General features: G+C 49.2%; 1 protein-coding gene and 1 long non-coding RNA gene across 4 annotated transcripts in view; one reads left to right on the top strand and one right to left on the bottom strand.

Annotated features, from left to right (window-relative positions):
- LOC119872575 (integrator complex subunit 3) overlaps positions 1-21,364 on the top strand; it is a 39,731-nt gene that overhangs the window by 11,838 nt on the left and 6,529 nt on the right. For 2 of the 3 annotated variants that reach the window (XR_005362399.1, XM_038543295.1), the window contains exons 4-20: positions 4,287-4,400; positions 4,594-4,678; positions 6,271-6,337; positions 9,678-9,822; positions 10,708-10,837; positions 12,129-12,226; positions 13,580-13,771; positions 14,642-14,729; positions 15,181-15,260; positions 15,624-15,715; positions 15,986-16,092; positions 16,783-16,902; positions 17,197-17,326; positions 17,701-17,755; positions 17,968-18,071; positions 18,768-18,812; positions 18,963-19,082. Coding sequence is in view for 2 of the 3 variants with exons in the window: in XM_038543295.1 (XP_038399223.1) it covers positions 4,287-4,400; positions 4,594-4,678; positions 6,271-6,337; positions 9,678-9,822; positions 10,708-10,837; positions 12,129-12,226; positions 13,580-13,771; positions 14,642-14,729; positions 15,181-15,260; positions 15,624-15,715; positions 15,986-16,092; positions 16,783-16,902; positions 17,197-17,326; positions 17,701-17,755; positions 17,968-18,071; positions 18,768-18,812; positions 18,963-19,082 (1,772 nt within the window). In the remaining variant the exon portion in view is untranslated. Of the gene's footprint in view, positions 1-4,286; positions 4,401-4,593; positions 4,679-6,270; positions 6,338-9,159; positions 9,183-9,677; positions 9,823-10,707; positions 10,838-12,128; positions 12,227-13,579; positions 13,772-14,641; positions 14,730-15,180; positions 15,261-15,623; positions 15,716-15,985; positions 16,093-16,782; positions 16,903-17,196; positions 17,327-17,700; positions 17,756-17,967; positions 18,072-18,767; positions 18,813-18,962; positions 19,083-21,364 lie in introns of those variants that run through there. The other variant, XM_038543296.1, reaches the window with a different exon arrangement.
- LOC119876449 lies at positions 3,966-7,963 on the bottom strand. The gene is made up of 4 exons (XR_005362400.1): positions 7,434-7,963; positions 5,694-5,819; positions 4,545-4,975; positions 3,966-4,459 (listed from the first exon to the last, which is right to left on the bottom strand). It is a non-coding gene; the product is annotated as an uncharacterized LOC119876449 (long non-coding RNA).

Here is a 21,364-nt window from a genome sequence, read left to right as displayed (position 1 = left end):
TAAGTCAGTCAGAGAAAGACAATCCTCATATAACTTTATTCTTCTGTGGAATATAAGAAATAATGAAAGGAACCATAAGGGAAAGGAGGGAAACTGAGTGGGGAAAATTAGAGAGGAAGTCGAACCATGAGAGACTCCTAACTTTGGGAAACACACAAAGGGTTGCAGAAGGAGGGTTGGGGCAATGAGGCAACTGGGTGATGGGCATGGAGGGGGGAACGTGATGGGGTGAGCACTGGGTGTTATACTATATGTTGGCAAATTGAATTTAAATAAAATATTTTTTAAAAGAAAATAAAAAAGAAAAATTGTTGGCAAAGATGGGGGTGGAGAGGTTGAGATTAAGATTTCATTTTCTAAAAAAAAAAAAAAAAAAAAAAGATTTCATTTTCCTGGGCAGCCCTGGTGGCTCAGCGGTTTAGCGCCGCCTTTAGCCCAGGGCGTGATCCTGGAGACCTGGGAATGAGTCCCATCGGGCTCCCTGCATGGAGCCTGCTTCTCCCTCTGCCTGTGCCCTCGTGAATAAATAAATAAAATCTTTAAAAAAATTTCGTTTTTGGGATCCCTGGGTGGCGCAGCGGTTTGGCGCCTGCCTTTGGCCCAGGGCACAATCCTGGAGATCCGGGATCGAATCCCACGTCAGGCTCCTGGTGCATGGAGCCTGCTTCTCCCTCTGCCTGTGTCTCTGCCTCTCTCTCTCTCACTGTGTGCCTATCATGAATAAATAAAAATAAAAAAAAAAAATTTCGTTTTCTCTTGTGTGGGTTTTCATAAATATAGTTAAAATCTCGTGTAGTCACCTCAGTGCAAATTTGTCTAATCTGCTGGTTTTGTTTGTTTTGGGTGGGATCTGAATCAGCAAGGTCCGTCAGTAAACCTTGTGAAGGGGACGAGATGTGGGTGGTATTTCTAGCTTTTTGCCTCACCTGGCAGTGAAAGGCCATAGCCGCTCTGCATTGTGAATGCCTGTGAGGTTCTGAATTCAGCCATCCAGACATGGCAAGGACTAGAGCACTTTGTCTTTGTGCCCTGGGATAGCCCCATGCGGGCGGCCCAGGCTCTTCTTTTTCCTTGGGCCTCATAGCTGTACCAGGATTGTATTCACACGCTGTTTCCAAGTCAGTCCCCTCCCTGGAGCATATGGGGCTAAGAGGCCCCTGTCAGGGCTCTTTTTAAAAAAAAAAACAAAAAAAAAAACATTTATTTATTCATGAGAGAGAGAGAGAGGCAGAGGGAGAAGCAGGCTCCATACAGGGAGCCTGACGTAGGACTTAATCTCGGGTCTCCAGGATCACCCCCTGGGCTGAAGGTGGCGCTAAACCGCTGAGCCACCCGGGCTACCCTAGGGCTCTTAAGATAAAGCAGTGTAGTTGGGTTCGGAAGACAGCTGAAGAATTGGCAGGTGGTAAGTCACTGAAAGACCTTGAGCCAGGTCAGAGTGTGGAAAGAATTGGTGGCATATCTCTGAGGTGCTTTGATCCTTTCCCTAAAAGGGTGATTATCTTGTGAAATCCTTCTGTCCTACAAAAGTTTCGGGTAGGAGTTACTGAAGAGGACTGATTCTGATGTGTTGTTTTCGGCTTCAGCTTAAAACAAGGGGCCGATGTTTTCTAAGGGTTTGTTTGCAATTGACTCTGTCTCTGGACCAGAAACCTCAGGATGGAGTAGAGATTTGGTTCCTAGAGATTCTCAGGCTGAGAGGTAGGAGCAGGAGTGGTGGAGAGAGTGGTAGTGGAAACAGTCTTGAGTACATTGCAAACCTGCTCTGGGAAAGCAGGAGCTAAGGAGTGGGAGGGTGCTGGTGGGCGGGCTCAGACATCCGGGCCCGTTCTCTGCACTAGTTGGTGCAGCAAGGGCCGGTTGGACAGGTGCAGAAGAGCACTCAGTTACCGATAAAGCAGGCTGGGTTTTGGTGGAGACTGGAATGTGCATGGGGTGGGTTTTGTTCTAGTTGTATACCTTCTTTACTTTCTTTTTTTTTTTTTTTTTTAAGATTTTATTTATTTATTCACGACAGACAGAGAGAGAAGCAGAGACACAGGCAGAGGGAGAAGCAGGCCCCATGCAGGGAGCCCAATGTGGGACTCAATCCGGGGTCTCCAGGATCACACCCCGGGCTGAAGGCGACGCCAAACTGCTGGGCCACTGGGGCTGCCCACCTTTACTTTCATTTGGCCTTTTGGCAGCTCTTCCGTTTATAGTCTGAGTTTATTTCTTTTCTATTTGATGTCTGAGCTGAATAGCTGGGAGCAGGCCTGATTGGGAGATGGAGGGGCTGTAGCAGTCAGTAGACAGAGCGGATAGGAAAAGTATAGCATCAGTGAAAAGGTTCCTTCTCCTGGAGAAGTCAAGGCACCAGGCCTGGAGGCTGCATAGGCTCAGGCTGGAGCACTGCCACTGCCAGCACCCTTGGGGCAGAGGCACTACCTCCTCACTATCCAGACCTTTCCTTTCTTTGGAAACTCTCTGCTTCTCTTTCAATGGCACAGAAGTTGGTGAGGCAACTGGCGGCATCAGGATGGGGCATCCTAGTGCTCAGCTGCACGTGTGAGCAGCAGTGTGGTTGACCAGGTCCCACATGGCACGTAGAATTAGGCAGACAGTATCTGCTTTCTTCATCTGTCCCTGGTGTCTCCAGAGACACTTGTCCTCCTTCCCTGTCCTGTGTCTATTCTACATTTCTGCTTTTGATTGAACAGACAGGGCTCCTCTCTGGTGAGTCTGGTCTCTGTCTTTGTCCTGACAGAATTTCCTTCTGCCTCTGTCTCTCTCTTCTCTGCCCATCCTCTAAGTTGTATCTGCAGGGGAGGCTCCATTTACTGACTGGTATGTTGGCAGTAGTTCACTGGTTCCGTGTAGACGTTCTTTATTCCCTCGTTTGGGCTTTTTGATCTCAGACAGAGCCAGAGGATAATCAAATCCTCCTTGGGGTATGAAGAGTTTGTGGCACAGGAGAGATGTGTAAGTGTTGGTGTTTTTATCAGATCAGTCATTTGACTTAGGGCAGTAGAGGCAAGAGGAAGTGACAGTAGTTTACCTCTCAGGAGTCCCTCCTTACACTGAGGCCAGAGAGTAGGAGCACTTCTCTTCTGAACGACACTGATGAAGGCACTCAGGAATATGGTCTCAAAGCCACCCTCAGTCCCCACCTCCCTCCCCAGCATGCTCTTCTCCTCACAGCAATTTCTAGCCCTGGTAAAGAGGTGTTAAGAGCATGGAATCTAGATAGAGAGACTGCCTGAACTTTGATTCTGGTTCTTCCGTCCCTTCAGTGACCTGGGGCAAGTTACTTTACTCTCTTCTACTTGTTTCTTCATCTGTAGGGGTAAAGAAAATAGTACCTATTTCAGAGGGTTGTTGTGGGATTCAAATGCAACCATATATATGATTGTTGATGCCACTGACTTTCTGAGGTGGTGGGGTGCAGCCCACCTCATTTTTACCCTTTGTGCTGAGACCCTCCCCGAATGGAGCTCAGCAGGCCAGTAAGGCCCCCTAAGGCCTTTGTTCTGGAGTCTGGTCTCTAGAGAGCCAGGAGACTGGGAGCAAGAACACTCAGAGAAGATTGGCACACCCTCCCACACCTTCCCGGGGTTGGGTATCCTTACAGACTCCTTCCTTTTCCAGTCTTGGCAGGAGCAAAGGGCAGCACAGAGAAAAGGAGAACAGTGTTTAGTTAAGGAAATTCACTTTGGTCCCTCCCCTTCCTTCTGGGGCCTTGGTCCCTGAGATCCCCTTCCCTAATGCTCCTAGCCCTTTGCTTCATCTGGCCAAGTCAATACTGGTCTAAAAACCTCCTTGGGGTTCTTTCTAGTCTGTTCAAACCCATTCTGCAGTGACCTTTCACTGGCAGATGAAAAGCAGATGGCCTCCACAAGTTTTGAGGAGAGAGAGAGGCAGACAAGGAGCCTTTTTTTTTTTTTTTTAAGATTTATTTATTTGTTCCTGAGAGACAGAGAGGCAGAGACACAGGCAGAAGGAGAAGCAGGCTCCCTGTGGGGAGCCCGATGCGGGACTTGATTCCAGGATCACGAGCCAAAGGCAGACGCTCAACCAGAGTCACCCAGGTGCCCTGACAAGGAGCCTTAGCAGAGCAGCTTTGCTCCTTCTCCTCACCTTGTGTGACAGGGCCAGGGGTGGGTTCAGGATGGAGGAGCCCTGTGGAAGGACAGCATCCAGAGCGGAAGGTCTTTTGTTGCCACTTAAATCCCATGGGTGGAATTTAAGGGGAAAGGGGGGAGCCTGTCCTCAATCTGCCGGCTGCTTAAAAACCTTGCTTCTCACAGTGTTACCGGGACTTGGCTCTGGTGAGTCGTGATGGCATGAATATCGTCCTGAATAAGATCAACCAGATACTCATGGAGAAGTACCTGAAGTTGCAGGATACCTGCCGTACTCAGGTAAGGCCAGGAGAAGAGAGATCCAGCTCAGAGACATCACAGATGATGGGTCCTCTCTCCTAAAGGGAAGGGAAGGAGAAATTGGGGTAACACACCCCTACCTTTATACACCTGAACTGTAATGTGCTTGGATTCACCCCTTACTCAAATTCACAGGCCCTCCTCTTCATCCATCTTTTCCTCTCTCCTTTAGTTGGTGTGGTTGGTACGGGAACTAGTGAAGAGTGGGGTTCTGGGAGCCGATGGTGTGTGCATGACATTCATGAAGCAGATTGCCGGTGAGTTGATGGCAAGAGCATAAAGAAGAAAGGAAAGGAACCCAAAGGCTAGATGCGGGCGATGGAGGACTAAGCGCCTGGGGGTCTCAATTCCTGGGTTGCCTCGACTCTCTTTCTGAGATAGGTCTCCTCTGGCCACACATTGCAGAAAGAAACATAAAAGTCAATGGGGTCTTTTGAAGCAATAAGTCTGCCTTGTTTTCCTTCCTGCCAAATTCAGGGTCTGATATAGAATAGTTGGCCTGTGTTGGCCAGTCCTCATTCTGTGGCTCCATGGTATGTTGGATCAGGAAGGATCTGAAAGGAATGAGAAGTGAGGGCACATCATTTGTCTCCATCACATTATGCTTTCAGAAATCCAGTGTCTTCCTGGGCTTCACCCCCATGTTCTGAATGCTTGCTTCCAAATAGTTATGACATGTGATGAGAACCAGTTTAAGGGAGGAACTATGTCATAGAAGAGACCCTGACATTTGGGTTTTATTATCTCCTTGGCATCAGTGATCTCTGTCCAAGCCACTAAATACCCAAAAGGCCTGCCCATGCTACCTCTTCTATTCCCAATATCACATATGTTTGTTTAAAACCGACTCTGCTCTCTATCTCACTATTCCCATTAGCTCTTTGCTTCCTCTATAGGATTTGCTGTAACACCAATACTCCTCTTCTGTTGTGCATAAGCCTTACTCTGTGTGATATGTGACTATGTGAACATTGACTTTTAAATTTTTTTATTATTATTTTTAAAGATTTTATTTATTTATTTATTTATTTATTTATTTATTTATTTATTTATTTATTTACTCATGAGAGACAGAGAGTGAGAGAGGCAGAGACACAGGCAGAGGGAGAAACAGGCTCCCTGTGGGGAGCCTGATGTGGGACCCGATCCTGGGACTCCAGGATCATGCCCCCGGCTGAAGGCAGGCGCTAAACCTGCTGAGCCACTCAGGGATCCCAACATTGACCTTTTAAATTAGGACTGGAGCAGGCATAGTGTTTTGCTGGCTTTTACCTCCTGGCATTGCCTTCCCAGTTTGGTCCATAGTCTCCTCTTCCCATCCTCAGACCTTGGTCTGGCATCACCAGGTGTTACTTCTGTCCCAGGAAGTTCCATAGCAAGCACGGAAGATCATAATACCTGGAAGCAAGAAACCTTTGGCCTGTCATGAGCCTGACTTGGGACTGGGGACACCCTGATGCTGTACTGCCAGTGTCACTGGCCACCTGCACCACAGGCCCTATTTGAGGTGTCACCCTTTCTTCCAACCAGGGGCTCTTCATGTCTCTCCCAGACATGCCCTTTCAAGGGTCAGAGTATTCCCATTCCAACACCCAGTCTCTGGAAAAGTCGCAGCTCTGGTTTCTGGAAGAATCTAGAGCTTCCCTTCCTTTCCCTTCTTTCTCTGAGGATGCAAAGGAGAAACTTTAAAGCCTGACTGAACAGAAGGCAATTTTTCCAACACTCAGAACCTCCATGACAGGATTAACAGTTAGGGATGGAGAAGCAGGATGGGTGAAGAAATGTGTTGAATTAGCTGAGTCGTTAATCAGAGCCATTTTCATTTTGTTTTCTCTTTCTTTGAAATCAGGTGGAGATGTTACTGCAAAAAATATCTGGTTGGCAGAGAGTGTCCTGGATATCTTGACAGAACAGAGGTAGAGTCTGCCATGACAGGCAAGAGCGTGGGCGGCAGGGTGTGAGGGCTGGCAGGCGGCCTAGGAACACCTGGAGTTAGGGTGAGGTGGGGGAGGGAGAGGCAAATGAAGGAATTAATGCCATGGTCTGGCCCAAAGGGATGAAAGGGTGGGATAGAAGGTCTCAGAGCCCAGGAAAAACTAGTTTCATCTGATAAGGGTCTATTTTTGATCCAGACCTCCTTGGAATGTTTATCTTTGGGGGGAGATGGGGGAGAATGAACTCAGCATAGTGGGGGCCAGCCAACCACCCAGGCCTGGCAGGTACCCCTTTCTCCTTCTGAGGCTTTGCACCCGAACTGTGCTCTCCTGAAGCCTCAGGGCCTCAGGGGGAGTGGTGGGGCACTGAAGGAACAGGCCTGGGAACTTGGCCCAAGTTTGCACACAGGGCATAGAGGGCACACCAGGCTTCTGGCTAGTTCTTTCCCTTTCCCATCGAAGGAAAGGACCAGAAATTTTATGAGGGCTGTACCATATCTGCACTTGTTTGGGGTGAGGCCTTCTCTTGGTCCAGTGGCCTGGTCTTCTCCTTGCTTGACTTCTGAGTGCGTGTGTGCAAGGGCAGCGCAGTAGTCAAGACGATTGAAAGGGCTAATGGTGTCTGTATTTCCTGTGGATAGGACATACCTCCTCCCTTACTCACACTTGTTCTAAGCCCTGCACGGTGGAGGGCTGGGTCAGGTGCCTTGCAGCGCCACCTAGTGCCACTTAGTGCCCTGGACGCGGCTGGGGCTGTAGCTGGGGCTGCAGCTGAGGCTGCAGCGCGTCTTCCGCCCCACCTTTCCTGCCTCCGCACTGCAGTATCTTGCTGGGTCTCTGCCTTTCTAGCGTCCTGGGTCTGATAGCTTCACCTTCCCTTTCTCTCCATTACCCCATCCCAGGATTCAGATACATCGATCACCTCTCACCTCTGCTCACAATCTTCCTGAAAAGTGGTTTTTCTCATTTTGTTTCTGGTGCCAAATACCTCCTGCTCCTGTAAAGCTGAATTTTCCTCATTTGGGCAGTTAGAGTAGTCTCCATGTACAAGAGTCAGATAGTCAGAAGAGTCTCTTACCCTCCAAAAACTCAAATCCTTTGGTGCAAATGAGTCCCTGGATGTTTAAGACTGTCTTCTACAGTCTCCCTCTCTCCCTCCCAAGTGTATGTTGGGCAGCAGAATTAACAGAGAGCAGGTGGGGAGGGCCTCCCCAGTGTCCTTGGTTACTGCATTTGTTCTGTGAAAAAAGACCAGAGTTCTTTGATTAGGTGGCTTGAGTGCTTTTCCAGAATCAGGATATTGCCTGGTTGGATTAATTAAACTCCTCGGCTTCTTCCTCAGGTTCCTTGCTTTCCAGCAGAGCTGCCAAAGCCCGGATAGCTACTTGCTTGGGAAGCATAGTTCCCCATTTGGGCACTTTGAGGCAGCACTGGAGAGTTTCTGTCATCTCCCCACTGTCTTTTTAGCTTTATTTTTATTTTTTTTTAATTTTAAATTAAAAAGAAATTTAAGATCTATTTGAGATAAGAGAGTGTGAGCGGGACAGAAGGAAGGGGCTGAGGGAGAGGGAGAGAGAATTCTTTTTTTTTTTTAATTTTTTAAAAATTTTTATTGGGCAGCCCCGGTGGCGCAGCGGTTTAGCGCCGCCTGCAGCCCAGGGCGTGATCCTGGAGACCCTGGATCGAGTCCCACATCGGGCTCTCTGTATGATGCCTGCTTCTCCCTCTGCCTGTGTCTCTGCCTCTCTCTCTGTCTCTATGAATAAATAAATAAAATCTTTAAAAAAAAAAAAAAATAAAATAAAATAAAATAAAAATTTTTATTTATGGGGATCCCTGGGTGGCGCAGCGGTTTGGCGCCTGCCTTTGGCCCAGGGCGCGATCCTGGAGACCCCGGATCGAATCCCACGTCGGGCTCCCGGTGCATGGAGCCTGCTTCTCCCTCTGCCTGTGTCTCTGCCTCTCTCTCTCTCTCTGTGACTATCATAAATAAATAAAAATTAAAAAAAAATTTTTATTTATGATAGTCACAGAGAGAGAAAGGGAGAGAGGCAGAGACATAGAGGGAGAAGCAGGCTCCATGCACCGGGAGCCCGATGTGGGATTTGATCCCGGGTCTCCAGGATCGCGCCCTGGGCCAAAGGCAGGCGCCAAACCGCTGCGCCACCCAGGGATCCCAGGAGAGAGAATTCTTAAGCAGATTCCCCACTGAGTAAGAAGCCCGATGCAGGCCTTGATCCTGAGATAATGACTTGAGTTGAAACCAAGAGTCAGCTCCCTAACCAGTTGAGCCATGCAGGTGCACAACTTAAAAAAAAAAATTTTTTTTAAAGATTTTATTTATTTATTCATGAGACACACACACACACACACACAGAGAGAGAGAGTGGCAGAGACACAGGCAGAGGGAGAAGCAGGCTCCATGCAGGGAGCCTGACATGAGACTTGATCCCAGGTCTCCAGGATCAGGCCCTGGGTTGAAGGCAACGCTAAACTGCTGAGCCACCTGGGCTGCCCACTTTTAAAAAATTTTTAAGTGAGCTCTACACCCAACATAGGCCTTGAACTTAACAACCATGAGATCGAGTCCACACTCTTCCAGCTGAGCCAGCCAGGCATCCCCTTCTACTCTTTTTAAAGCAGCAGGGAACACAGTTCTCTTATTACCCTCTTTTCCCCCCGGGAAAGTTCTAAAACTCCTGGAACAATAGGCTTTGCCATCCAAAATCATGTTGTTCTCTTCAGATTGTGATTCATTGTCTGGGAGTGGGAGCAGTGGCCAGAGAGCCAGCCAGGGAAAGGCATATAACATGGTGGGCTTCTAATGGTAGGTACAATGGAAGGGCTGACACAGTGTGTCCTAAATCCTCCAGGGTCCTCAAAGGGTCTTAACCCCCTAGTGGTCCTCATTCCGTGCTGTTAGAGCTGCTAACTTAGGGATGCCTCTAGAACCTCTTTCCCCCACTCTCTGAGCTGGGGGGCAGCTATGGTGTAATCTCTGTCCCTAATACCTCACATGATGTTTGGCACATGATAAGCATTCACAGTTACTTTATTGGAAGCTAAGTAGTTATGTGAAAAAGAGTTTGCTTTCATTTGGTGCTTTATTGGGTGCCTGATAGAGCAGTAGGAAGTTGTCTCTACCTTAGCCAGTTGATGGTCCAAGATAGATAATGAGCAGGCAGTCAAGGAATCAAAGAACCACTTCCCCATATTAATCATCAGACATTGCTGAGGCCCCAGAGCCACATGTGGGAGGTGAATTGGGAGAGTGAACGGGCCCTGAACAGAGCCCAGGTGCCAGGTGTCCCCCCTTCTGCAGGGAGTGGGTGCTGAAGAGCAGCATCCTCATTGCCATGGCTGTTTACACATACCTCCGTCTCATCGTCGACCACCACGGGACTGCCCAGCTCCAGGCCCTGCGGCAGAAGGAAGTAGACTTTTGCATGTCACTGCTTCGGGAACGGGTGAGGATGAAAACAGTGTAGGCAAGTGAAACCCAGGATGGGAAACTTACGTGAGTTTTGTGAGGTGATCTAGGCCAAGGATGTCGTTTTGGAGAGATGGAGGTTTTGTTTTTTTTTTTTTTTCATCCTTCTGAAACAAAGGTAGGGGGAGGGTGGGGAATCGTGCGGGCTAGCCCTGGCTCCTACAAATGCTGTCTATTGAACTGGCATCCTAGGGATTTTCCTGGTCAGCTTCAGGAATGCTGTTACACACCACAGACATAAAGCTGCCAACGGTTATGTCACCTTCCTGCCTGCCCACCCGGGTGATGGCTGTGCTCAAGTGGGTTGTGAATTGTCTGCTGTCAGATCTCCCAAGAGAGAGCCCAGAGCTATAATCTCTAGTAGCCACTCCCCACATGTGGCAATTAAAGTTAACTAAAATTAAAAATTCAGTTACTTACTTGACTTAGCCACATGTCAAGTGCTTGTTAGCCGCATGTGGCTAATGGCTATCCTTTTTTTTTTTTTTTTTTTATCCTTTTGGACAGCACAGAGATAAAGATCATTTCCATTATCACAGACTGTTCTGTTGGACCAGGGGGTTTGGGGAAAGTATCTGGGGCTCAGCTTGCTAGTCCTGTCCTGTCCTCTTCATCTGGGAGGGCAAGGGAACAAGTTCATGCGGAAGTCAGCAGGGCTTCAGTAGTTTCCAGTAACCTGTCCTCTTGAGCTCAGCCCCCAGCTTCTAGCTCTGTTCCCCTTTGGTTCCAGAAGAGAAGAAACCCTCTTGTCCCTTGGGCCCCCCTTCCTTCCTTCCCTAGAATGAGCTGCTCCTTGGTTCTTCCCACAGCAGGTAAAATAGTCTGTGTTTCTATTCTCTCTTCACTTCCTCCCCTCATCAAGTTCATGGAATGTTTGATGATTGGCCGGGACCTCGTACGACTACTTCAGAATGTTGCTAGGATACCAGAATTTGAACTGCTTTGGAAAGATATTATCCATAACCCTCAGGCTTTAAGTCCTCAGTTCACAGGTAAGTGAGGACCAGGGCATCCTGCCCTTGAGAGGTGGGAGGTCAGTGTATGTGTGCTGAGTGAATCAAGAGGGTAGAGGCTGGAGGGCAGGAGAGGCTTTGGCAGCCAAATACAGGAAGCTTGGGGTAGGGCAGGGTCTGCCAAATACAGCTGGATGTGGGAATGGCAGAGGTATAGAACAATTCATGTGGTTCCCAGCAGCCCCCTGCCTGGCAGACTCCAGCTGCCATTGCTCCTAAGAAGAACTGAAACAGAACTGTGATCATCCTCCTCCTCCCCCTGCAACTCTTAGACTTGGGAGGTGAGCTGATGATCAGCCTCCAGCCTCACTGGGTCCAGAGAGGGAGTCAGAGATCAGCTCATAGACTGAGTCAGCAGAGGGGCTGGAATTAGCCCTGTAAGAGTGCAGTCTTGCCTCTGAATTCCAAGAATCCCACTTAGCCAAAATTCTCTTCAGGGAGAGAGTCTCTGAGCTTCTCACTGACAAGGTCCTTTAGATTGCCCTTTCTGCTTTTCGGGTTCCCCACCCCTCCTCCAGCACACATGTGTGAATAGGCAGATCGTGTGTGTGTGTGTACATGGGTGTGCACATGGAAACAGTCGCCTAGGCCCTGCAGAGTCAGGAAGGAGAGGAAAGGAGAGGAAAATCCTGATTCTCCTTATATCATACTGCTTTTATATTGAACATGTGTTGAGTTGTTTTGAGTGCTTACTGTGTGCTAGACACATGTATGTTAACTCATTTAATCTTCAGGACAACCCTGTAAGATGGATATTTTACTTTCCATATTTACAGATAAAGAAAATGAGGTTCAAGGAGATTAAGTATTTTGCCCAAGGCCACACAGCTAGTGAGTGTCAGAGGCAGGATTTGGATCCAGGTCTGTCTGACTCCAGAGCCCGTGCCTATCCCACAACACCACATTGCTCCCAGGACCCAGGGATGGGACCGTCAGGAGCAGAAAGCAAGGCTAGGGTTTCCCCTATTTCCCCTAACTTTCCCACATGTTGCCACCTGGAATAATGTGAGTAGAGGGCTCTGGATGGCCAGGGACAGAGGAGAAGTCATGTATCTGGTCCTCGGGATGGTGGTTGGTTGGAGCAGAACATGAGGTGCTGATTAGAACCCCTACTTGTGTCAGTGCTGAACTGTCTTGGTCTTGTCTTAGAACCTCCCCCAGAGCAAGACCACTGGCCATCAGTACCTGGGCCAACTTCCCACCTGCCCTCCATTCCTTCTGGTCCTCAGGGTTCTCTCTTCTTTTCTCTTCCTTTACACACTTGGTTCAGGTATCCTGCAGCTTCTTCAGTCAAGAACATCCCGAAAATTCCTAGCATGTCGTCTGACCCCTGACATGGAGACTAAGCTCCTCTTCATGACCTCTCGGGTAAGCTAACCTTTTGCAGCAGGAACAGAAACTGCAGGTTGGCTGGGTTTCTTTGTCCAGCCTGCAGATGCCTTACCACTGAACGTCGACTGGCAGAGTGGTGGTCAGGTAGGAACACAATCTACCTGGCATTGGGCAGGGCGCTACAAGCTGGGGATTCAGGGTTGAGTAAAAGAGGTGCAAACAGTTGGAGCTCTTGTGAAGCTTCCAGTCTGTCTAAAATAGTCTTTAATAATTACACACAAATGATATAATTAACAAGTGTGATGTACCGTAAAAGCGTAGAGTGAGGTGTTCATTCTGGGAAACCCACTGTTCCTCTGGCTGCAGGCAAGTTCTCAGGAAGAGTGCAATGGCCATTTCATTTCCAAACATGGCTGAGTTATGGCAGAGTTGCTTGAGCAACATGTTAAAAATACACCTTCCTGGATCCTAGTCTCCCAGATAATCTGATTGAGGAATCTATGTTTTTAACAGGGTTTCCAGGCAACGGCTCCTCTACAGTCTATCTGGGGTTGGGAAGCCACTGGCCCAGTCCACTTTTGGTTTCCTGAGTCATCCAGGAGAACCATCCAGATCTGTGCTATCCCATGTGGTGGCCACTAGCCACGGGTTGCAATTTCAAGCCAGTGGACCATGTGACTTTTGATCTCGGGGTCATGAGTTCAAGCCCCACATTGGATGTAGAAGATGACTTTAAAAATCTTGTAAAAAATAAATAAATTAGCTAAGGTTAGATAAAATTAAAAATTCAGTACCTCAGTTGCATTGTAAGTGGTCAGTAGGCACCATCTTTGCAGGAAGTTCTACTGGATAGTGTTGGTCCAGGAGTATCGTTTTATTCTTTCTACTCTGTGTTTTGGGTATGTTTGGAGAACAGAAGAGGAGAAAACCCAGCTCTCTCCTCTTACTTGGTAGAGTGTGATCAGGGGAAGGCATTGTTGCAAGAAGGCTTGAGAAGTCTGTGACCCCATAGGTCACTGAGTGTCCATGCTGAGTGGCAGACAGGCTTTGCTCTTGTTCTCGAGGAGTGTGCCTTGCTGGCCACAGGGGCTCGAGATGATGCTTAGGACTGAGCCTCAGTGACCAGCACAGGAGAAAGGAGCCAGAAATTGGGGGGCAGGGGTGGCAGAAACAAAGGCATCCTGGCACAACAGGTGAGTGAGGAAGAATCTCAACACTGTTTCCAGTCAAGGAAGATTTAAACAAGGACGTCTTCCCAAAGAAGGAGAGAATAGAGGAGAAAGTGAGTTAATGAATGAATCGAGGGAAGAGACTGAGGTCTAGGTGAAGCCTGGTGGTTTCCTCTTCCCAGAGACCCTGCGCGTCTCTCCCAACACCTCTTTCCTGCAGGTGCGGTTTGGTCAACAGAAGCGTTACCAGGACTGGTTCCAGCGCCAGTACCTGTCCACCCCAGACAGTCAATCTCTGCGCTGTGACCTCATCCGCTACATCTGTGGGGTTGTTCACCCTTCTAACGAAGTGCTGAGTTCCGATATCTTGCCCCGATGGGCCATCATCGGTTGGCTCCTGACAACGTGCACGGTGAGGGGTGAAGGGCCTTACTCTAAGATCCCCCTATTTCCAAGCTTCTTCCTGATGCTCTGGGCGTCCTGACCCCGATGGGCCATCCATTCACTTTTTTCCTGCTGAATGTCTCAGCCTTCGTCTAGCCTCTAGCCGGGTCTCTGGAAGTGGACAGTACTCGGTACTCCCCATCTGTGTTTGGGATTGAACAGGCCCATCTCTTGCCTTTATTGCTGATCCCCAAGCCCAGATTTCTCAGGCCTCCCTGTCTTTCCTTTTAGCTTTCAGAACCATGTGTGGTCATGTCTCTGGGATGGCTCCTTCCTCAGATTCAGGGCCTGTGTTCCTGAGACCCTCACTTAGCAGCCTTTTAGCATCCACTTTGGATAGTTCTGCAAACATAGGGACTCCATGGGGGCAGCCATGTCTTCCCAGCACTTTTCTCCCTATTCCTTGTGTGGGAAACTCCACACTGTCTGCTCTCTGTTCTCTAGCTGCCTTCTGACCTGGTCCTTGGAATGTGCTGTTTCAGACATAACAACAGGCTGTCCTTCAGGGGTCTTTCAGTCAGGAATGTGCCTGGGGAGCCCAGCCAAGGCAGCCTAGGCGTGTCAGGGCATCGCAGAGGTGTGTCAGCTAGGCCCCCAGTCTCATTTTCTAGGCCAGGGATGTATGAAAACTCAGGTCAGTCCTTGGCCCCCTGGTCAGTGAGACCATGGCCACTCACACTCATGTGCAGACTTGAGTGCCTGTCATCCCTGGGGGGCTCTACCCGTTTCAGTAGGACCTGAACTTATTTCATACATAAGCAACAGTGGGTCTGGAGTCTGCCTTGGGCTTCTGAAGCTGCTTGATGAAACCAGCCCTCCTTTCTCATCTCTCTTCCAGTCCAATGTCGCTGCCTCCAATGCAAAGCTGGCCTTGTTTTACGACTGGCTGTTCTTTAGCCCAGACAAGGATAGCATCATGAACATAGGTATGTGACTGGACCTGGGCAGCACCACCTCTGTCTCCTAGGCCCCGCCCTGGCCTCGGCAACAGTGGTTGTAAATCTCGGCCATGTCAGGGGAGGCAACATATCTGGGAGCAGTTCCTCACCAGTGCTCCCTTGGTGTAGAAGGGAGATTGCTTTTGTGAGGCCAAGGGCTCACTCCTGCTCTTTTGCACTAAAGCTTGGGCTTGGGCTTCCGGGGCGGGGGAGGGTTGTTGCTTTCCTACCACCTCCCTCGTCCAAGCCTCTGGGGACAGGGGAGATATGGGCTAGAAGCTGCTTCGGGGGTTGTCTGCTTTTGGGTCTGGTCAGTGGGAATCGGGGGTAGGGATACAGCTCTCTCTCAAACCATTCCTATGTATCGACTGATGCCTTGTTTCATGGAACTGGGAATGGACTGTCTGATGTGGGGGCTCTTTAATTCCCCCTTCCCCAGAACCAGCTATCCTGGTCATGCACCACTCCATGAAGCCACACCCAGCTATCACCGCCACACTCCTGGACTTCATGTGCCGTGTAAGTGTGTGTCCCTTCACCTTATGGGCCCGTAAGTGCCCTTCGTCATGGGAGCAGCTGTGGTCATAGGTCCTGCCCCTCAGGTTAATGAATGCTCCCCTTCCATATTCCTACCACGTCTTTCCATGTCTTTCTTGATCTCAGGGATAATGACTTAAGGTAGAATCCAGTCTCTCTGAGGAACAGCTAGGTCTAGAAAGAATGAGCCATTTTAGTAACCTGAAATGGTGAGGAATATTCCAGACCTTTCTGCAGCCATCCTCCCCAGTGTTTCCTTTTCAGAACCAAAGCAGCTTTTTAGCTCTACTTCAGCAGAACACTCTGTGTTGTGTGCTTATTCTCTCTTCTTTTCTTCCCTTCCAGATCATTCCCAACTTCTATCCACCATTGGAGGGCCATGTGCGACAGGGTGTGTTCTCCTCCCTCAACCACATTGTGGAGAAACGGGTCTTGGCGTAAGAACTTTATGTGTCTATAGACGGGGGGAGGCTGTTTTCTCATATGTCACTAGGTCAGGCACATTCTGATACTGTCATACCCCTTGCTGACCCTTTTTTGAGTGGTACAGAAAGTATGGCTCTGTGTCAGACTGCTAGGATGACTCCTAGAGGAATTTCTGTCTTGCCAGCATAGTCCAGGAGTCTGAGTCGTACTAGTTGGCATAGACTTCTCTCTAACCGAAGTGAGGAGCTCTGATGTTGACCTTTGTTCATGTTCCCCACCAGGCATTTGGCTCCTCTGTTTGACAATCCTAAATTGGATAAGGAGCTGCGGGCAATGCTGAGGGAGAAGTTTCCTGAGTTCTGTAGTTCGCCCAGCCCACCCGTGGAAGGTATGGGGCCCTCCCATTCTGTCACCTGTTTGAGAAGAGGCGTGGAGACACCCAGGGCGCTCAGCCTGAGCTGTATGTCTGTCACCCTGGGGCGGTTCTCTACCTTCGTGACTGTCCCAGGTTGTCATTCCCTACTTTCTAACGTGTTTCTGTGTTGTCTTCTTTGGTCCTCCCTCTCCATCCAATCTTACCTGCTCCTCAGCTCCTGTATCTTCTCTCAGTAGCCTCTCCTCCATAGGGAAGGCTTTTGTGGGACCTGTGTTTGCCTTACATACTTCCTGCAGCTCTTCTCTCTTCTCATACCCGGGCCCCGAGCCCCGATGAGAGGTGGTCATGCTGGGTCTTAAGTCTTGCTCCCAGTGATACACACAGGTCTTTCTTTGTTATGGTGTAAGGCTTAAGCCAAGCAGAGCTTCCCAGCTTGGTTTTCAGGGGAAGAGCACTTGGGGCTGTCCCTGGTCTCAATCTGCTTGCCGATGCAGGTGGAGCTCAGTGGGCATGTCCCACACCATTCTTGTTCCTGACAGGATTCCCCTGCGAGTTGTGGAAGGTTGTGAGGACCAGATGTCTGTCTTTCCAGGGTCCATAGTCCATTTTGGTCATGAACTCTGTAGAGGCCCCTGTCCCCTACCCCCAGCCCAGCATGTTAGGTCACTGGAGACCCTCAGACTGCCTTGTCTCTCCTTCCAGTCAAACTTGAGGAACCGGTTTCTGTGGAGATGGATAACCACATGTCCGACAAGGATGAGGGTTGCTACGACAACGCAGAGGCAGCCTTCAGTGACGATGAGGAAGACCTGGGCAGCAGAGGTGGGCGCAGCCCTGGTCCTGGCCCCGAGAGGACGGGGGGTGGCTGGAGCAGCTTCTCTGTTGCCTTAGCCCCCTGACTTCATTTCGTCAGCAGGGCTAGTGGGTGGGAGTCCAGGGCGCAGAGCCCCACCCTCAGCCCTGAAGCAGGAGGGGAAGGAGGAACCGTGGTCCCTGAGGCTGAGTATGCACATGTCCAGGGCACATGCCGAGGGCTCTCTGCACCGCCGGCATGTGGCGCTACCCCTGTTGCTGGAGTCTGGGCAAAAGACTGCTGTCCTGAATCTTTCCCTTCAGGAAAGAAGAGGGAGTTTCGCTTCCACCCTATCAAGGAGACAGTTGTGGAGGAGCCGGTTGATATCACCCCTTACCTTGACCAACTGGATGAGTCCCTCAGGGACAAAGTGCTCCAGCTCCAGAAGGGGAGGTGGGTGCAGCTCCTGCCCTCTACCTCAAGAGGCTCAGCCCCAGGCTTTCTGCCCGCTACTGCGTGGGGTGGTGGGAGGACCAGGGTAGGGTGGGGTTTTGGAGGCTCTGGGGGTATCTTCTGCTGTTTGGGTCAAGTGGGCACCCAGATCACACTCTACAGCTTCTGAGAACCAAAGCAGGATAGTGGAGATTTCCCTGCTCTTAGGGCCTCTGCCGGGGGAGCCCCAAATTCTGGCCTAAAGCCTCCCCTACCCAAGCCTAGATTCACACAGAGCTCCTTTGTTTTGTCTGTGAGTGGGTTGTGTTGGGCCTGTGTCCTGCCCTCAGCTGCCATTTACATCTCTGATGTTTCCTCTCCATCCCATATGACAGTGACACTGAGGCCCAGTGTGAGGTCATGCAGGAAATCGTGGACCAGGTCCTAGAGGTGAGGAGGTTCCCCACCCCCAGGAGGAAGCAGCCCAGCCTACCCTGTGCAGATTTCCCTCCACGCCCAGGCAGCTGGCTCCTTCCTTCCTGTCCCTCCTGCCCCCAATGGGTCCCCACTACAGAGCAGCACTTTGTGGGTCCTGGAGTTGGAAGCATATTGTGTAGAGGCTCTAGGTCCTGTGGTGACGCCACTCACTTTCTCACCACCAGGAAGACTTTGACTCCGAGCAACTGTCCGTCCTTGCTTCCTGCCTGCAGGAGCTCTTCAAGGCACACTTTCGAGGGGAGGTGTTACCAGAGGAGATCACTGAGGAGTAAGGCTTATCTTTCCTGACCCCTGCTGGTCTCCAGGGGCCAGAAGTGGGTTCTTAGGGCCTTAGTCCAGGAGACATCTTGCTGTGGACTTGAGAGAAATAATCATTTCACTTTTTTTTTTAATAATTTTATTTTCAAGCAATCTCTACCCCAGTGTGGGGCTTGAACTCAGACCCCGAGATCAGGAGTCACATGCTCCATTGCCTGAGCCAGCCAGGTGCCCCTCTTCATTTGTTCTTAATCTCTCATGTGCTGATTTACTTAAACAAGGATTCATTTTTGTCTGCTGAATGTGGAGCGTGGGGCAGGGATGTGCACCGTAGATAGGACTGGACCCTTGTCCTGGACCCTCCCTGAGGGGCAGGAATTATATTTTCTTTTTCTTTTTTTTTTTAAGATTTTATTTTTAAGTAATCTCTATACCCAACATGGGGGCTCAAACCCAAACCCCAAGATCAAGAGTCGTATGCTTCTCCAACTGAGCCGGCCTGGTGCCCCCGGAATCTCATTTTCAAGGAGTCACAGCCTAGACTGTGGTGTATGTTAGGAACCTGCTTTCCCTGTGACCAAGCCTGTGAGGCGGCAGGAAGTTGCCCTTTGCTTAGGAAAGGGGACTCTGGCATCCAGCCTCCATAAGGTCTGCCTGCAGCCTGTCTTCTCCACTCACGGATCTTAGATGTTACCACCTTTTGCAGGTCCCTGGAGGAGTCTGTGGGGAAGCCTCTCTACCTAATATTTAGGTAAGGACCCAGCTGCTGGGCCATCTGTCCTTCCTGTCAGCAGTCATATACTCTCTCCTGGGGTGATGGGACCCCCTTTCCAGAAGGCCCAAGCCTCTGCTGAGGCTCCACAGGAGGGTCTGCTCCCTTCTTCCCATCTCCCACCTCCAGGAACCTGTGCCAGATGCAGGAAGACAACAGCAGCTTCTCTCTGCTTCTGGATCTTCTCTCTGAGCTTTATCAGAAACAGCCCAAGATTGGCTACCACCTGCTGTACTATCTGAGGGCCAGGTGGGTACAATCTCCCCATGGAGCAGGTGTCCTGGAGAGCCTTTCCTATGTGTGCTGACTGCCCTGCCCCACCACTGGGACCTTTCCATGTGTTGTTGGGGGTTTTTGTTTGTTTGTTTGTTTGTTAAGATTTTATTTATTCATGAGAGACACAGAGATGCAGAGACATAGGCAGAGGGAGAAGCAGGCTCCATGCAGGGAGCCCGATATGGGACTCAATCCCAGGACTTCAGGATCACACCTGGAGCCAAAGACAGATGCTTAACCACTGAGCTACCCAAGCGTCCCTGGATTTTTTTAATAATAGCTTTATTTATTTATTTATTTTTTAATTTTTATTTATTTATGATAGTCACACAGAGAGAGAGAGAGAGAGAGAGAGAGGCAGAGACATAGGCAGAGGGAGAAGCAGGCTCCATGTACCGGGAGCCCGATGTGGGATTCGATCCCGGGTCTCCAGGATCGAGTCCTGGGCCAAAGTCAGGCGCCAAACCACTGCGCCACCCAGGGATCCCCAATAATAGCTTTAAAACCACAATTCAGTGGTTTAAAGTATATTTGCAAAGTTGTATGATTATTGCTGCTGGCTAAATTAGAACATCTTCATCACCCGCCTGAAAAATCAAGTCACATTTAGCAATCACCTTCTCATTCTCTCACCTCACCCCTGTCAATCATGGATCTGCTTTCTGTCTTTATATAGATTGACTTCTGTGTATTTCATGTAAATGGAATTGTACAGTGTGTGGTTTCTCATGACTGGCTTTCATCACTTGGTGTAACGTTTTTGAGGTTTACTCCTGCTGCAGCATGTGTCAGGACTTTTTCTCATGACCAAATAACACTCCATTGTCTAGATCCTGCAATTTATCTGTTCACGCATTGATGGACATTTGATTTGTTTCCACTTTTTTGTCTGTTGTGAAAGGAGCTGCTATGCACATTCACATTTTTACCTGGATAGGAGTTTTCCGTGTTCCTGGGCATATACACCTTAAGAGTGGAATTGTCATCAAACAGTAGCTCCATCTTTAACTTTGAGGAACTGCTGAACTCTTTACCAAAGCAACTGCAACCACCAGCAGCGTGGAGAGTTCTGATTTTTTCACGTGCTTCCCAGCACTTGTTATTGTCTGGCTTTTTCAGTATAGCCATCCTGTTGGGTGTGAAGTACTGTCTTGTTGTGGTTTTGATTTGCATTTTCCTGGTGGCTAATGATGTTGAGTGTCTTTTCATGTGCTTGTCATTGGTCAGTTGCATATTTTCTTGGGTGAAATGTCTGTTCAGATCTTCTAGTTTTTTGTTTTGTTTTTTAAGATTTTATTTATTTATTCATGAGAGACACAGACACAGGCAGAGGGAAAAGCAGGCTCCATGCAGGGAGCCCAACGTGGGACTCGATCCTGGGATTCTAGGATCACACCCCGAGCCAAAGGCAGATGCTTAACCCCTGAGCCACCCAGGCGTCCCTGTTTTTGTTTTAAGATTTATTTATTTATTTGAGAGAGAAGACTGTGTGTTTGCATCAGGGACACGCAAAGGGAGAGTGTGCAAGGGGGATGCACAGAGGGAGAGAGAGTCTCAAGCAGACCTCCTACCAAGCATGGAGCCAGTGTGGGGCTCGATCCTATTACCTTAAAGTCAGGAGCTGAGCCACCCAGGTGCTCTTCCTCTTCTGTTTCTTAATTGGAGTTATTCATCCTTTTATTGTTGATTTTTAAGAGTTTTTTTTTTTTTTTTTTTTTTTTTTTTTAAGATTCTATTTATTCATGAGAGAGAGAGAGGCAGAGAAAGAAGCAGGCTCCATGCAAGGAGCCCGATGTGGGACTCCATCCCGGGACTCCAGGATCACGCCCTGGGTCGAAGGCAGGTGCTCAACTGCTGAGCCACCCAGGCATCCCTTAAGAGTTTTTTATATATATATTCTGAATACAAGTCCTTTATGAAACAAGATTTGCAAATATTTTCTCATTTTGTGAGTTGTCTTTTCACTTCCTTGATGGCATCCTTTGAAACACAGAAGCTTTACATTTTGAAGAGTCCAGTTTTTCTCCTGGTACTGTGGTTTTGGTGTCATGTAGATTTTCTCCTGTGTTTTCCTCTTGGAGTGGTATGGTTTCAGTTCTTACATTTGGGCCTCTGAGTCCTTTTGAGTTGTTTTGATCAGGATGTGAGGTGGGGGCTTCCGTATATGGTTGCCCTCATTGCTTAGAGCCCAGAAAGCAGAAGTAGCTTTCAACCCTCACCAGTTAGCAGCTTCATTAACTGTGGTCAGCCCTGCG

Source organism: Canis lupus, chromosome 7, assembly GCF_011100685.1.
Source record: "Canis lupus familiaris isolate Mischka breed German Shepherd chromosome 7, alternate assembly UU_Cfam_GSD_1.0, whole genome shotgun sequence".
Classification (NCBI taxonomy): domain Eukaryota; kingdom Metazoa; phylum Chordata; class Mammalia; order Carnivora; family Canidae; genus Canis; species Canis lupus.
The sequence above is the reverse complement of the archived record's forward strand: the minus strand, read 5'-3'. Positions and strand labels throughout refer to the sequence as shown.